The 17096-nt window shown below is 42.2% G+C and overlaps 1 protein-coding gene across 7 annotated transcripts in view; it reads left to right on the top strand.

The window, feature by feature from the left end:
• Window positions 1–17096, top strand: part of NIN (ninein) — a 107650-nt gene that overhangs the window by 40982 nt on the left and 49572 nt on the right. For all 7 annotated transcript variants that reach the window (XM_070378089.1, XM_070378092.1, XM_070378093.1 and 4 more), the window contains 3 exons: window positions 10632–10671; window positions 12170–12360; window positions 16561–16707. In XM_070378089.1, coding sequence (XP_070234190.1) covers window positions 10632–10671; window positions 12170–12360; window positions 16561–16707 — 378 coding nt within the window. The remainder of the gene's footprint in view (window positions 1–10631; window positions 10672–12169; window positions 12361–16560; window positions 16708–17096) is intronic.

Consider the following 17096-nt stretch of genomic DNA (forward strand, 5'->3'; position numbering starts at 1 on the left):
TGTGTGTGTTAGTCGCTCAGTCATGTCTGACTCTTTACAACCCCGTGGACTATAGCCTGCCAGGCTCCTCTGTCCATGGAATTTTCCAGGCAAGAATACTGGAGTGGGTTGCCATTTCCTACTCCAGGGGATCTTCCCAACCCAGGGATCGAACCTGGGCCTCTTGCATTGTAGGCAGATTCTTTAAGGTCTGAGCTACCAGGGAAGCCTGATGTTATGGTAGAGATTGCTTTCAAGCACGTAAATTTTTTAATATAAGTTACATGCGAAGATCCAAATTGCCCCCATGACCATTCACGGTGCACCAACCATTGTGTGTCGTGCCTTGGGTGAGAACCCATGTTATGACTGTGGGATCACATTTTGGCCTCATCCTTTGAATAGAATACATGAGTTCTGTGAGTTATAACACCTTGTTATGAGGTGTTTGGGGTTGTGTTCGACTTTTGTTTCAGTTCACATAAGGTAAAACCCTAACATAAATTGTCAACATTTTAATCATCGCCATCCTACCTTCCCCAGCTTTATTCAGGCAATTTGATTCTTTCCTGATGAAGCAGAAAATACCTAATCTAACTGTTAAGCATGCCTCCCCTACCAAGTTTACTTTACAAGGCCATAAAGCCATTGCACAGGGAAAGACCACTTTAATCCTGCTAAGTTTTTTAGCACTAAAATGATATTTTAGAATTTCACTTAGAAACCCTGAAGGCAAAATGTGCTAGTTTACAAGTGATGGAAGGTTCCAGCATCAGGTTGAGATGTGCATTCACCTTTCAATTTAGTGTGTTTATCTGACAAATAGATCCCTTGGGAGTCTGACATCTCCTCTGGGGTATTGAAGGGAAAATAGTGACTTTTCTTTGTTCGCAGGATCATTTTCACTCAAGGCAGTTCAGTTGGACATTCTATTCTGAATTAATCCAGACTAACAAAGGACACTTTCTTGATTCCAACGTAAGGTATGATTAATGAGAAGGTTTTGGTGGTGGTAGTTTTTGCTTTACTTTGTGAAGAAACAGGTGAGTTTTTAGATTCCAAGAGTACATACCCAGCCCACCCCCCTTATATACACATATGCAGTGGCTACTGAACTAACCTTGAATTTTATATTCACTTTTCTCCTAAGAGTAGCTGGAAGTGGGGGAAAAAACTAATTCTTGGTTCTATTCTGTATTATTCAGATGTAGTGGAAAAGGTTGACAATGAATACAGTTGGAGCAGGGCCACTTTGCTTTCTGCCCTCATTCCAAACACGGGACACCTTGTTAACTGTTTTCCTCCACAGGGTATAAATCGGGTCTAGTAAGATTCTTATCGTGAGCCAGAGGCTTTGAACAATGGTTTCTTCAATTGCAGACAATAGAAGTGTAAGTCAAAGCCTTGCAGTTTAAGTGAGGACCTGAGAGAAAAGTTAAAGCCAATTGCTTCATTCAGCCGAGAATGGACATTAAATCAAGCCTTTGTGTCAGGACTGTGGGAGTGGGAGGATGAGTGGTGGTGGTTGTTTAAAACCAAAAACAGAAATGAAGAACCCCAACACTGATTTTACTGCCCTCCGTAAAATCAAACTTCTTCAAGAAGTGTGAAACTGACTTAAATTCTCCTTATGTTCATTTTCATATATGCATAACTTTGTAGCTGAACTTCATGAATTATTCATTTGCGTTGTATAGAGCAGATATTTAATTTTGGAGCAAACTTCTTAGTAACTTGGAGAAGTTCTGCTAAGAGCTTTTGTAGTCAAACCTGTTTTTCAGTTCCTCGCCTGTTACATTGTTTGTTCTAGTCTTAGATAAAATAAGCAGTTGCATTACTGATGCCATTTGCTTCCATCAAATGATGTGAGATTATCAGGAGAGGTTTCCTTATTCATGGAATTCCAGTGATTCCCTTCATATTTCTTGAGTATTATTAGATCTGGCTATTCTCAGAGATGAAACACTCATTCAAGATGCAAATATAGATCATAAAAGTGATATAAAGACACCCCTTCAAAGCTAATAAGTTGCTTTCATTCTAACATAGACACAGCTCTCAGATTTTCAGGTTTGTTGTTCTGATAAGTCCTCCTGTCTTCATCACAGAGGAGGTTCCTTTGGAATCCAGCCCTCATTCTCACTTCTTTCCAGGTCAACAATTTCTAATACTTGTTTTCTAACTAGAAAACAGAATCAACAACACTTCAAAAAAAAATTAACAAGTCAATTTAAGTGATAATAGTAACATTTTTCCAACTATAGCATTAGAAAGTATTTTTCAAATAGGAAAGCAGTATCCACTGTCTGAGAGTGACTCGGATGAGCAGGATACCACAAGCAGATGTATGAAAGAATCCTCTTCCTTTAAGGACTTTAAAATCCAGTGAACTGAAACCAGTCCTCAAACTTGGTAGAAAAGGCTTAAGGCTCAGACTCCTTTAAATTCAGCATTTCTTCACACTGGCAGTACCGCAGGGTGTTTGGCATTGCAGCAGGACTTATCTAAATGTGCATGCATTTAAAAATCATACATTAACTCTTGTTATCCCCAGCACTTACTTGTAGCTTTTAATTGCTTTTAGAGATAAAGGAACTGATTTGCATTCTAGTTGTGACAGCCCTGCAATTGAGCAGCTTGTCCCTGGGTTAAGAGATTAGAGTGTGGGGCTGTCAGGGCGCCCTTCATCGCCCTTTCACCTTCAGATTCTGGAAAGCTCGAGATGAAGTTCTCAAAAGTGTGTCCCTGCAGGGATAGTAGCAGCCTGGCTGGGCACACTTAGCTTCCAGTACCTGCCCAGACCATGGCTTTATAAATATTTAGAGTTGTTAAATAGGCCATACCATAGATGCTAACTTTTAAAAGTGCTAAGGTTTCCATCATAAATATTCTCCTAAACTGATCCTGTTTTTGTGTAGAGACTTCCTGTGCTTACTTAAGTGTGCTCTTCTTGTAAAATGGATACTATGGCTCAGTTTGTTGGGGGAGCTTTGTTACTTTAATAAATTTCCTTTCTCTTCTCTCTGGGCTTGCAAGACTTTCCCCTTTCCAAAAATAAAAAAATAAAAATCTGCTTAAGTCTGCTGAGATCAGCTCAGCTCAGCAACCTTTGCTGGGAAAGAATAGCCCCGTGTGTGCGCCATAATCGTTTTAATTAGCCGTACATTCTGAGGGGCACAGAGGTCTGCACTCAAGCAGATGGCTGTTGGGGGCTGAGGTTGGGCTATTGTGGCCAGGGGCCACGCCAGGCCCACGGGCTGCAGATGCTAGCCCAGCCTCGGGGCTAGCAGCTCCTGGATCCCAGAGGCTCGGACCATCTGCTCTGCAGTCCAGCAAAGCAGGTGTCCCTCCAAAAGAAACATTCCTGAAAGCAGGGCCGCCTGTATGGCCCGCATGTGCGGACACCCTTGTCCAGCTGTAGGACAGCCTGAGAGCTGACCACAATGACCAGTGTGACTGAGCTACGCAGCCCACAGGGTGGGTGTGGGACTCCCTTTGTCTGCTTAAGTGTGTGTGGGAGGGTGGGGAGCTGCTTTCTGCAGCAGCCGTTTAGGGCCAGGCAGCTTCTGACCATCTCCCCTCTGTCCACTCTCACAGAGGCTGTTGGTCAGCACACATGACATGCTGAGCCCTGCCAGCTGTGGGGACACTGTTCAGAGTGCGGAGGCCCCCCAAGGAGGCCTCGCTCCTATGCTGAATCAAAGGTTGATTGCTTCATCACAACTAACACGCTCAAAGCTGTCATTTCTACAGTCTCTTCTGTGTTTGTTCTTAAAGCCGATGCTGGTCTGTCTGCTGTTTCTTTCCTCTGCCTTTGTCCTAGTGTTGCACACGCAGGTCATAGGAATAATAACTAAACATTTATTTACTTAACAGACACTTAGGACTTAATTTGTAGCATTCACTGTTTTAAGTACTTTCCAAATACTAGCACACCCTTAGAGGTAGGTACCATTGTTCACTTACCCCTAGGGAAACTGCACGCAGTGATTAAGTAACTGGCCCAGGCTTGCATAGCCCATAAGTGAAGAATCCATCTCTGGAGCCTAAACCCTTTACCACATCATTGTTCTTGCTGAAATATTAACAAGAGCTAACATTTCAAAATCACTGCACATGGTGATTGCAGCCATGAAATTAAGATACTTACTCCTTGGAAGGAAAGTTATGACCAACTTGGATAGCATATTGAAAAGCAGAGATATTACTTTGCCAACAAAGGTCTGTCTAGTCAAGGCTATGGTTTTTCCAGTGGTCATGTATGGATGTGAGAGTTGGACTGTGAAGAAGGCTGAGCACCGAAGAATTGATGCTTTTGAACTGTGGTGTTGGAGAAGACTCTTGAGAGTCCCTTGGACTGCAAGGAGATCCAACCAGTCCTGCCGGGGTCCAGCCCCGGTGGATCCAGGGGTTTCGAAGGGGAGACGGCATCGGCGAGGATCAGGAAACAATTGCTTAATTAAACGTTAATTAAGGATATAAAGAGTGGTTAAATAAGGATAGCTCAGTGAGGAAATTCAGTGGAGAAAAGAGGCTGAAATAAGGATAGCTCAGTGAGGAAATTCAGTGGAGAAAAGAGGCTGAATAATTCAGCCAGAAGGTGAGAGAAAGAACGACATGGGGAGACCAAGTTTCGGTGAACAAGGCCCGCACTTTATTTTCCAAAGTAGTTTTTATACCTTAAGTTATGCATAGAGGATAATGGGGGAAGGGGTAGAGTCATGCAGTAAGCCAGGCTTTCTTCCTGCGAACTTATCATATGCAAAAGTTTAGGTGATTTGCATCATCTTCTGGCCTGGAGGCCTGTTAACATTTTAAGAAACTTATTTTTCTCTAAAGGTGATTATTCTAAAGTCAGGCGCCACCATCCAAAAGCATTAGATAAAGTTGCATTCCTATAGGGCAAAGGCTATAACAAGAAAAAGAATTAACTCAAGGGTCCAAGATTACAAACATTAAAGCTACTACTTACACCAATTATATTAATCAATACACTGCCAGGGACACAGCAGGTAAGGGATATGGAAACTTAGCAGCAAACATTGGCCCAACAAGTGAAAAACCCTTCACCAATACAATTTCTAATCAATCTTTTAACTGCTCAAAGGAATCTGTATTTATACAGTTTAGAACATCTCATCCGCCTCACAGTTGGGAGGCTCTGAGCAATCACATGTGGCCGGAAAAACGTATTCAGGTAGGCTAGAGGACTTCCAAATGAGTTTATAGGTTGAAACACTAACTGGAGCTGTAAGTTAACTCTTTTTTCAGAGAGAGGTAGTGGGGGACAGGTGAGAGCACAAAGCAGAAAGTAGGCAGACTCTGGTTTTGGGGGTAGATGCTCGAGAATTTCCAGGGGGACTCCTGAGGCTCGATCCCGCCTTTGCGTATGCTGAGCCTCCTTCCTCATAACCTTTGCTATGGGCGGAGCTCCTGCTCCCAGCACAGTCCATCCTAAAGGTGATCAGTCCTGGGTGTTCCTTGAAAGGACTGATGCTGAAGCTGAAACTCCAGTACTTTGGCCGCCTCATGCGAAGAGTTGACTCATTGGAAAAGACCCTGATGCTGGGAGGAATTGGGGGCAGGAGGAGAAGGGGACAACAGAGGATGAGATGGCTGGATGGCATCACGGACTCGATGGACATGAGTCTGAGTGAACTCCAGGAGTTGGTGATGGACAGGGAGGCCTGGCGTGCTGTGATTCACGGGGTCACAAAGAGTCAGACAAGACTGAGCGACTGAACTGAACTGAACATTTCCTAAGACCCAGGCAGTGCCTCCATGTCCCTATGGGAGGGGGTGGTCAGCCCCATTCTGCACACAGAGCAGCAGAGCTTCACCCTGGCAGTCTCCCCCAGCTACCATTTTGCCTCCAGAGTCAGGAATAGCTGGGCTCCCACAGGACGATTTTTTTTTTTAATTTATTAATATCCATTTGTTCTCCAGGAAGAGGCTATTATAAGATTTCAAGGAAAGAAGTTGAAAATCCTTTTTCATTAATTAGTATGGAGAATACATCCCAGCAATTGCCACCCCTTCCTCTCCCACTTTTCCAGAGGTGTTTATGATTACCTCCCTTCTAACACTCAGGGCAGACCAGTGTCTGGAGGCTACCTGCCAGGCTTTACTGCTGGGGAAACCATCAGCAATTAAAGGACCTGGTTCCAGAGTGATGGCTGTTTTTATTGGTGGTATTCCGGTAGTCCAGAGATCTAATCCCTCTCTCCCCCACCTTCTAACCTGCCTTCCCCTTTTTCTCCCCCTGCTTTTTAATTGGAACTACTGGTTCCAGGCAGTGAGAATGAAAATAAATGAGCTGTGAATGAATTGGATCTGCTCCCTCCCACCCTCACCCCCTGAAATTGCAGTTTAATAACAAACATTCAGCCACTGTGTGATGTGCTTATCTCCCCTTAAAGGAACAGACCTGTGGGGGAGACTGGGAAGAAGCATAGCAAAACATCTGGGTGGTGAACTCAATCTCCAGTTGAAGTGGTCTTGGGATGAAAATATAGCCCTTAGGATAAGTTTGCTTCCCCTTCTAACAGGGCTGGTCTTAGCTGGATCTGTGCTTCTTACACAGGGCTGTAGAGAAACGCTTGGAAAATCGTTACCCCTGGAGATATTAAAATAAGTTATTCCTTACCTTGTCACCACTCACCCTGAATTTGCGTGAAATCACTTAAATTGCTGTACCTGATGCCATTGGTTAGGCTGAATGAGGGGTGCCTCTTTGGATGACTCTGGTCACAGTCCCCAACGCATGTCTCAGATGAGTGTCCCTGCTAAATTTAGGAGGCATTGGCACCAGCAGCTTTTGCCCTCCTGGAAGCACCTGGGCTTCCCACTGAGCCTGTTCTCTTGATCACGAGTCATAGTGCAGGAGGACCTTGCTGACTAGCAGAGTGGTACATACCCGGGGGCAGAAGTTTCCCTTTCCCCCACCCCCAGGTCACAGGGAATTCATTCAGTGAGAATTCGAGGGCAGGTGGGCAAAAGAAGTTGTGAAGTTGTACCTATTTATATGGTATAAACAACATTTATAACAGTAAAGGAAATGAAATTGTTTCCCACATTCCCTCAACTAAATATATATTTATTGTCTCTGTTTCCTTCCAGTCTTTGTCTAATTGTATAAATGTTTTTTTTCCAGTGGCATAGTGTTGATGGCATTTTTGTTGTGGTCTTTCATTTAACATTTCATCAGATGTATTTCATGCTCCAAAATGGTTTTATAATTATATAATGACTATATTATGATGTGTTATTATACTTTATGCCCCACTGTTTTTAAATTGTTTTCAATACTTTTCTTTTACCATCAGAAATCATATGAAATTGGATCAGAAAGCATGAACATTTTCATGGCTTTTGATACATAAAGTCATTTCCTTTAGTAAAAAGTAATATCCATTTGTATTGTTTCCAATAACATTAATAGGTCTATTTTATTTTCTTTCCCAAACAGGCCTATTTTAAATCATAACCTTGTTGGTAATAGGAGTCATATCTTAAATACTTGGCTAATTTAATGGGAACAAAATGATTGCTTGGTTTTAATTTATGCATCTCTGAATGCTACTGAAATGAACCTTTCCCCATATTTAATTGGGTTGCCTCTTATGTGAATTGTCTGTATTCTTTGCATATCTGCTGGAGACTTGGCATTTTCTTACAAATTTTTATAAATAACCAATACCTCCCGAGGACAATCAAATTAATCCTTTAAGTTTAAACATGGTAATGAAAAGAAACTGCAAATGTAAATTTAACATGTGCTACATAAACACATGTCCAAGAAAAATAATATCGAATTTTATTTGCTTATTTAGTGCCAGGCACAATTCTAGGCATTTTTACCCAGCTCTGTGAAATATGTACTACTTTATTCCCGTTTTATAGATGGAGAAACTGAGGCAAAAGAGATTAAGAAATTTGCTCAAGCTCAAACCCAGTAGGTAAGCCTGGGTTCAGAGCGAGGTGGCAGTCTGATTCCCACCCTCAATAGTCAGACGTGAGAATCGGGGAGCAGGGGTGGCAGGGAAGCGGGAATCAGATGAGGCACCCAGTTGCATAGATTCATGAGATTTTGGAAATAGTACATTGAAGCCTCTTGCTCCTCTGAACTAATTCATTGTTCACTATTTTTAATGAGTTGAGAAGTGAGAAAATGTAAGAAATATATTTTTCTATAGCAAGACACACACCTTGTTGTGTTGGGAATTGTTGCCAAGCATTTTTTGAAGGTGTGTGTTTGCATTTTTCCACCTATTGTCCCGGCGGCGGCTTGTCCAGTGGCACCTATTCTGCCATGTCTCATTTCATTTCTGCTGTTAAAAAGTCATCCCCTGCATGTGATTCGATAGGTTTTATTTTGACCGATGGTTCTTAGATCACAGAAACCTACTTTATTTTTTTCAGGTGGACTGAATGGATTTCATTTTAGGGTGTTTCCAACTTACATGCTGAATGATGAATTTTCACCATTTGGGTGCTGCAATAATATGAGCATTTGCTCTGTTGGTTGAGGAAATAAATGTGCAGGGATAGACAGGCAGGATGCTTTTATTAGGAGGCATAAAAATGTATACTTTACAAATAAAAACAATTGATTTCTTCCTAGAAACAATAGTGTAAGAAAAATCTATGGACGTCTATTTCCTCCATTGCTCCCTCCCCACCCCCCAACACATCATCCATTCGTCAGGTTTGCAGTGTGGAAATGTGGGCCAATAAAATTATAATCACAATCAAGTAAAAATCACCTTGTGCCACAGTCCCTAGACTTACCATCCCTTTTAGTGACCTTTAGTTGTAGCCTGTGAGTTGTAGTGAGCTTTTATATTTTGAGTTACAGCCTTTGAATGTCTCTCTATGGCAAGGATAACTTAGCACTGGCAGTTTGGGGTTTCAGGTTAGTGTGGCAAATCTTGGTGAGCTCTTTGAATCTGTGTTCTATGCCGTACCTTTCTGAGTGAAATACAGAGCTATGAAATCCTGGTAGATGGTTATCCTTCAGTTAAGAAGAGAAGAACAAAATAGATGTGCCTAGGTTGGCTGTAGGAATTTGAACTCGTATCAACTTGAACAAGTTACTAAAAGAAATCAACATTTCACCTAAGAATTGTAGATTGCTCACTGCCGCCATGAGGAATCCAAGATCCGGAGACGGGAGTTAATTAGGTTTGTTTTCCTGTTCGTTTCAAGAATCTAAGAAATAAGTTCCCCTTGTGCAGTTCAGCCACCAAGGAGAGTGGACTGGTTATTTATGTGTTATCAAAGGCTGTTGTTCAGTCACTAAGTTGTGTCCGACGCTGCGACCCCAGGGACTGCAGCACGCCAAGTTCCTCTGTCCTCCACTATGGAGTTTGCTCAAATTCATGTCCATTGAGTTGGTGATGCTATCTAACCATCTCATTCTCTGCTGCCCCTTCTCCTTTTGCCTTCAATCTTTCCTAGCATCAGGGTCTTTTCCAATGAATCAACTCTTTGCATCACTTATCAAAGGTACCTTCATTCATAAAGCTGGATCTTTGCCGAGACAGCAGGAGGTTTTAAAAGGGGGATACACCTTTCTCAACAGGGTTACCTGACTGCAGTGGTTGTAGAACCTCCTAACAGGAGTAATTAGGAAGCTTACTGATGAGGCCAAAGATCACTGTGTACCTACTCATAGCCACTGGTTGGAAGCAGATTTGTGCCATGCTTGGCTCATGGAGCAAGGGCTAGATTTTGGTTCTGACGGGTGCCCTGGGCTGGGTGCTTTTGTGTAATACACAAACTACACCTGTATGCTGTGACTTGGAAAAGACTCAGTAGAACATATCATGATAAGGGGCAAAATGATCCAGTGCAGATCAGTTCCACTGCTTTTAATGTAGTAATTCACTGATAGCGTACATTTTAACTTGAGCTTTCTAGCCTAGCTGTTCAGGGCTGCACCTCTGTCTCCTTTGTGCCACAAACACACCTGTCTCATTCTTGTCTCATGGGTCAGCAAACAGTCTCTGCTTCTTTCTTTCCACTTGGCTGTCTCCAGCCTACCCCTCAGGTCTCAGTCAGATCTTGCTTCTTTCAGGAAGTCTACCCTGAACTTCCAAGGCTGAAGGATACCCAGTTAGGTACCCATTCTTGAACTCCTCCACAATAGCACTTAATACACTACAATGTTGTTCTTTCTGTTTTCTTGTCTGCATGACTTTGTCAGCATATAATCCTCATGAGAGAAGAGCTATGCTTGTCCTGTTCATGGTTGTTTTCCAAAGATGTAGCGTGATACCTCACACCTATTAAACATTTACTGAAGAACAAACTCATAAATGCATGTGTATAAACTCTTTTCAGTTGATGGATTCTGAATATTGGCTTTGGCCTGATTTTATTGGTTGTGCTAGGTTTTGCTATTGAATAAGTGATGTCAGCTCACAGGCCAAATCCTTGGTGAGATGCTGCAGAAGGCGGTGTGGTGTTTCTTAGGCCTCTGCTCTCTATTGGCTCACTGATTGAGGAGAGCCTGCCTGGATAAATGCACTAGAGGGTCCTGAATCATGCGACTTACTCAGATGATGACATCAGGGCCAGAGAGTGATCTGGTCTTGGAAGAGCAGGCTTAGTTCTGAAGCACACTAACCTCCTCCTCTTGCCTCCTCTAGCACTGGAAGACGCAGCGCAGCGAGGAGTATGAAGCAGAAGGTAGGAACTGAGGGTATGCCGGGCCGGCCTGGGCGGGAAGGCCTGCATTCACAGGGCATTCTCCACAACCCCTTCCCAAAGCCCTTCCCTTCTTCCTAATAGCCCTACCTGCTGGAGGCCAGCTAAGAAGCAACCTGAAGTGCAACAGCAACAAAAAATTCATTCCCAGTTGATAGCTCATAGTTTTAAATCATTGCATTTAACATCATGCAAGATATGGCAACTGAGATGTGGAATTTTACTTATAGGTTAATTACTGTCTTATATAGACTTTCACATTAATCTATAAACCATCCCAAACAATTTACTGGTTAAATGCATCCCTTGACAAGTTTCATGGTGATCTCCTCACCAGCAGATGGCACTGTGGTTCAGCTGACAGATCTCCACCCACTTCACAGCCTACCCTGGATTAACTGTACTTAAGTGTAATTACAAATTCTCTAGGCCTCCAACCTGTAAAGACACAGCAGTAATGGGCTTAATGCCTTTAATAAATAGTAGGGGTAGCACTAAATACTCTTCTCAACCCTCCAAGGTTCTTGGAGGCACACAGTATCATGCCAATAATTAGCTCATGTTTAAGTAATGACTTGACAGAATCTCTAATGTGAAAGTAGAAATCTTAACTAGAAGTGAGAACTTTTCATGGAGAATAAATATTTATTTTTAAATAAGTAGGTTGATCCTTGTATCCTCAAATAGAATTTATCCTTAATATGTGCTTAGTCGCTCAATTGTGTCTGACTCTTTGCTACCCCATGGAAGCCCACCAGGCTCCTCTGTCCATGGAATTCTCCAGGTTAGAATACTGCAGTGGGCAGCTATTCTCTTCTCCAGGAGATCTTCTTGAGCCAGGGATCAAACCCAGGTCTCCTGCATTGCAAGCAGATTTGTTACCCACTGAGCCACCAGGGGATCAACTATCCTTAATATACAGATAATAACTTGTAACCATTTATTTTTTAAGTTAGGTTGCTTATAGGTCAGAATATTCATGTGTAAAGATTTAGAAACAGTCTACTCTTGAGACTTTTATCATTATTTAATGGTATTTACCATGAAATTATTTCCTTCTCAGTAAAACAGTGCTTAGACTAGAAAGAGAGTAGAGATAATAAAATCTGGTAGCTATAGTTGAGGTAGGATGTATAAAACTCTTTAGAATGGCTCTCAACCAGCCTTCTCTTTCAATCACACCAAAGCCTAAGCCTGTGCACATTTTTCTTTGAAATAAAACAAACCTAGAACCTTGACGTGACTGCCCTGGAATATTTCTTATAGGGATATAACTGCCAGTGAACGAAAGAGTGCCTGTTGGCCTTCATTGCGGCCTAAGAACCAATGGTTCTGCTTCATTTGAACTTCTGGATCAAATCAACACTTGGTAGTCTCTTTTCTATAGCGTTTATTTTCAAAAAGCATATTTTTCTTTGAGTATAGGTGCTCTCTCTGTGCAGTTCTTTTAGGGACAATATAATATATGCTTTTATTTTAGGCCAGTTAAGATTTTGGAACCCAGATGATTTGAAAGCCTCACAGACTGGGTCTTTGGCTCCCCAAGACTGGATAGAAGAGAAACTGCAGGAGGTTTGTGAAGATTTGGGGATCACTCGTGATGGTCACCTAAACCGAAAGAAGCTGGTCTCCATCTGCGAGCAGTATGGTTTGCAGAATGTCGATGGAGAGGTGAGCGTTGCGTTGTATTTTTATTCAGGGATAGTAATCGTGATACAAGCTAACCTGGCCACAGGCTGGAGACAGCCGTGTTTTGGTTTTCTGCCGCAAGTTACAGAGACTCCATTCTCTTTTTTTCCTGGCAAGTCAGCCATCAAGTTTGTGTCTCTGAGGAGCTCATGTTTGTCGTGGGAAACAAGAACTGACAATAGCTGATAATTACTGAACCCAAACTGTGTGTGCCTCACTGTGCTAAGCATGTTACCCCACATCATTGTCAGACCCCAGCTCAGTGTAGCCATGATGTCAGTCTGTAGCTGTGGCACTCACAGAGTCAGAGGTGAAAAAGGTGTGGAGGCAGGACAAGGCAGAGAGTTCGGGAGAGCTGAGTTGGGGAAATACTTTGAAGCCCAGGCTGATAAGTTTAGTCTTTGGAGAGACAATCTCCATATCATCCCTGGGTTCTTTAGCAGATTACATAATACATGGGAAAAACTTACTTGCTAAGGGTGGTCTGAACTTCTTTTATGGTATATATTGGTGTAAAGAGAGCCATAGATTAGGACACCAGCCAGGAGTCATCACAATAATCTGGTCATGAGGAAATGGAAAAGGGTAGGTTGGCGGTTTTGAAAACATACAACAGAAGAGTCTTGAAACAGCCCCCAAGATGCTCTTGCTTGGTAAAATTCTCAACTTTACATTTTCTAAAAAATTAAGAGGGGTGGCAGGACTGGGTGCATGAACAGCCATGAAACAAAAGAATGTAATTAATTCCAAGACACGTCTTTCAAAGAGTTGAAAATAAGGATTGAAGGGACTTAGAGGTTAGGGCTACAGTTGTACAAGCTTTGGGAAACTTTGATTATAATGATATTCGAAACCATGTTATCTGCTTGCTCAGAGGATAAGTGGTATTATTTTCCTAAACCAGAATGAGATTTATTATCAAAAGCTTCCAAGTAGCCTAGCTTGCAGGAAAGTTCTCCCTCCTCCTTCTCCCTTGTGTATGTGCCCATTACACACTCTCTGACTACCTTTTAATGGCTCCGCAGTCATTTATTTATCAGTGGTGACTGTTGAGTCATAAAATTAAATTCGTCCTCCTAAATTATAAACCAGTGCAGTGTACAGAACCTTGGGTTGTTTTTGCCAAGAAATATTGCACAAACTTGGATTATTTATCTAAGAACGAATCTTGGAATAAACTGTAGCTGTTTATGGGGAGTTGCTTTTTCTTCTGTGGCCGAGTTTCCAGAATCCAGGAAAAGCAGCAGCACATTTATTCTCCTCTGCTGTGAGGATGAGTGAAGGATTGCTAATTGAATGTAGCTTTTACTTAGTATTTTTCCTCCCTGCCAAAATCATGAAATACTGTGGTGCTTTTGTGCTACTAGCTCTAGGCCACAGCGGAGCTGAAAGTTCATGATGATCTCACCAACACACAGCTTGGAATCCTAGAATTTTACAACTGAAAGCAATTTTAGATTTAGTCACCCCACATTTTATAGATAAAGAAAGAAGTCACTGCTGCATGTTGCCATCAGCATGAAGGGAAACTAGATGGACTGTCTTATAGCCGAAGATAGTGCCTGCCTTCCAGAAGCCAAGACGGCTGTAGGGCAGTGAAGGCAGGCTATCCCCCTTGTTGTTTCGTCACCAAGTCATGCCTGACTCATGCAGCCCCGTGAACTGCAGCCCACCAGGCTCCTCTGTCTGTGGGATTTCCAGGCAAGAATACTGGAGTGGGTTGCCATTTCCTTCTCCAGGGATCAAACCTGGGTCTCCTGCTTGGCAGAAGGATTCTTTACCACTGAGCCACCTGGGAAGTCTAGAGGCCTGATACGACCCAAAGGCCGTGTGACCTACACAATGTTTAAAAATTGAACTATTCGCTATACTTTTTAAAATCAGGAGATTTTTTTCTGAAAATCAGAAGATTTGGCTCCGTTTTTCTGGTAATGAGAAACGGCTAGCCCCTTTGGACAGGGCATGCACTCAAATGTTCTGTTCACTGCTTTAAAAGGCTTCCAAGTAGCCTTTTAAATGTCTCAAGACCCTCCTGCCTCATTCATTTATATCACCTTCCTGGCACCTCTGGCTATTTCCCAGCTTACACATTGGGAAATCAGCCATCTAAAGACCTGGCTGGTGATAGGGAGGAAGAATGTCCTCAGGGGTCTAGATTCAGCTCCTGCATAGGCTGCAGGGTGTGTCCCAGTTGCCCACTGACTAGCATTCTTATCAGGCCAACCCAGTCCATCCGTCCTCTTCTGAATCCACGTTCATTTACTCACCACTTGCCCACACCCCCATGTCTAATAACTGGCAGGACTCGCTTACTCCACCACTTGGAATGGATCCGGTGATGGGTGTTTAGGCAGTCAGGAAGCTGTACATTGATTTGGCCAAGGTCACAGGGCTAACCAATGTGGAGCAAAATGTTAAAATGTTAAAGGCAAATATGTTGGAATGTTCCAGTGTTAAAGGCAAAATATGCTGGTTAGCTTCAGTCATCACTGCTGGATTTTACTGTGACTTCTGGCTTGACAGTCCTGAAAGCCTAGTCCTCTAAGAAAGTGTTCTGTTTGATAAAAATGAGACAGAGAATCTAAGGGAGCTTGGCAACCTCTGAATTTTGCCCAAAATATCTTTCCATCTGTTTCTTCCTATGATTCTCTATAGGAACTATTGCTTCTTCCAAAGATTTCCACCCTTTAAAATGGTTTTGTTTTGGAATCCTCTCCAGAGGAACTGGTAGAAAAACAAGAATAGAGACAGATGTTTCCCATTGGATATGGATTGGGAAAAACATTCAAGATAAAAGAAATGCCACAAGGACTTAGCTGAGGGATAGAATCAACAATTAGGAGATGACAGGAGTCCCAGCAATAGTCCAGACTTAGGAAATAAATATTGAAAATTTGAGGATTTGTTACAAAGAGGCTTTTGTTAGAAGGGACCCAGTTGCAGGCACTAATGGTAAGTTTGTTGCTTATTCGGTTCCTTGCTACTCAGCAAATTAGGCATTATCTTGTTAGAAATGTAGAATTCCCAGGCCCCAGCCCTAGATTTAACTACATCAGAGTCTGCACTTTAACAAGACCCTCAGGTGATTTCTGCTTTGTACATTGGGGTCATGTCCTATAGAAAAATTTCAGCCCCCCAAATAGGAAGCTGACTGTGAGAATGGAGGGCTTTGCTTTCTTTCCCTATTTTGTGGTATCTGTGATTCATGTTGCTTTATTCCCTTTTCCATTCCTCTGTGAGTTAGGGAACAAACCATCTCCCAGGCATGCCTCTAGAAGGGACTCTATATGATGAGGACCACTTGATTACTGTCAGAGGGGGCAAAGTAGTCAAGCAGAATTTCCTTCTCTTCACATCTCTCGGAACACTTCTATTGCACACACGTGAAATTCTTCCTATCCAGTCTTCATTTTGATTGTGCAGAAGTATTAAAAGAAATTAAAAACCCCAAACACCACAGTGTGGTTCCAAGTAATGTTCTAAATTCCAAGGCATGGGTTTCAGACCCAAGCTCTTAAATCATTGCAATCTGTCCCAGACCCATTTATGCTAGTTTACAGAATTTCATATAAGCAAAATACCATGTGGAGTCACTATAATATAATGGCTTAATGAATGTCTGTTTTCTGCTGTTACAACACTGGGAAGCTATATCTTTATATTTTTCAGTAATTCTTTAACTCACAAGATAATGCATAGTAACGTTGAAGATAACCTGTTCTAAGAGTATGAGCAAAAGAGAAAACAGTTAATTTCTAAATTGCAGAAAATTATGAAGATGTTGAAAATGAATTTTATTTAGTTTATGTGAGGGGGAAGGACTTACTAGAAAGGAAAATATATTTAGTGAAGTGAGAATAAAGGGACATGTCATATTTCTGGAGTCCTGGGATCAAGAGTGGTGCCAGTATCTGTTGGCTTTGTTGTTTAATCACTAAGTCATGTCCGACTCTTTGTGACTCCATGGGCTGTAGCCTGCCAGGCTCCCCTGTACATTGGATTTCTCAGGCAAGAATAACTGGAATGGGTTGCCATTTCCTTAGACCCAGGGATCAAACCAGCGTCTCCTGCATTGGCCGGTGAATTGTTTACCACTGAGCCTCTTGGGACTAGAAGTGCGCTTGGGGCTTTGTGGGGTTTTTTTGAGAGAAATAGTTAAGATATATGGTTACCCTTTTCTAGATGCTTGAAGAAGTCTTCCATAATCTTGATCCTGATGGTATGATGAGTGTAGAAGATTTTTTCTATGGCTTGTTCAAAAATGGAAAACCTCTTACACCATCAGCATCTACCCCATATAGGCAATTGAAAAGGCACATCTCCATGCAGGTAAGAAATAAATAGGAAGTGGATTCTTTGGGAGTAAAGTTAAAATTCATTTGAATAATTTCCAGTGAGTTAATCTGCTGTCTGAAGAAAAATACTGAGGAGAAAGAGAAGCAAAAGAAGAGCAGAAATGAAAGACTAAACCACTGGGGAAGTTGGGTTTGAGAAATGACCATAAATTACAGTAGGAAGACCACTAATTATGCCCCTTCCTGTTAGCTGTGGGCCAGAAGGAACCTGATGTTGAGTAGAGATGCATCTCATCTGTATGCAGGATCTGTCTGCCAGGTCAGCTGTTGATCAGTTTTGCATTCTTGACTGACTTGGGAAAGGAAGATCAAAGGGGCCACTTGGCTTTTTATCCTAGCAGTATAAATGAGAGAAGCATGCCT

The sequence above is a fragment of the Bos mutus genome, chromosome 10 (genome assembly GCF_027580195.1).
Source record: "Bos mutus isolate GX-2022 chromosome 10, NWIPB_WYAK_1.1, whole genome shotgun sequence".
Lineage (NCBI taxonomy): Eukaryota > Metazoa > Chordata > Mammalia > Artiodactyla > Bovidae > Bos > Bos mutus.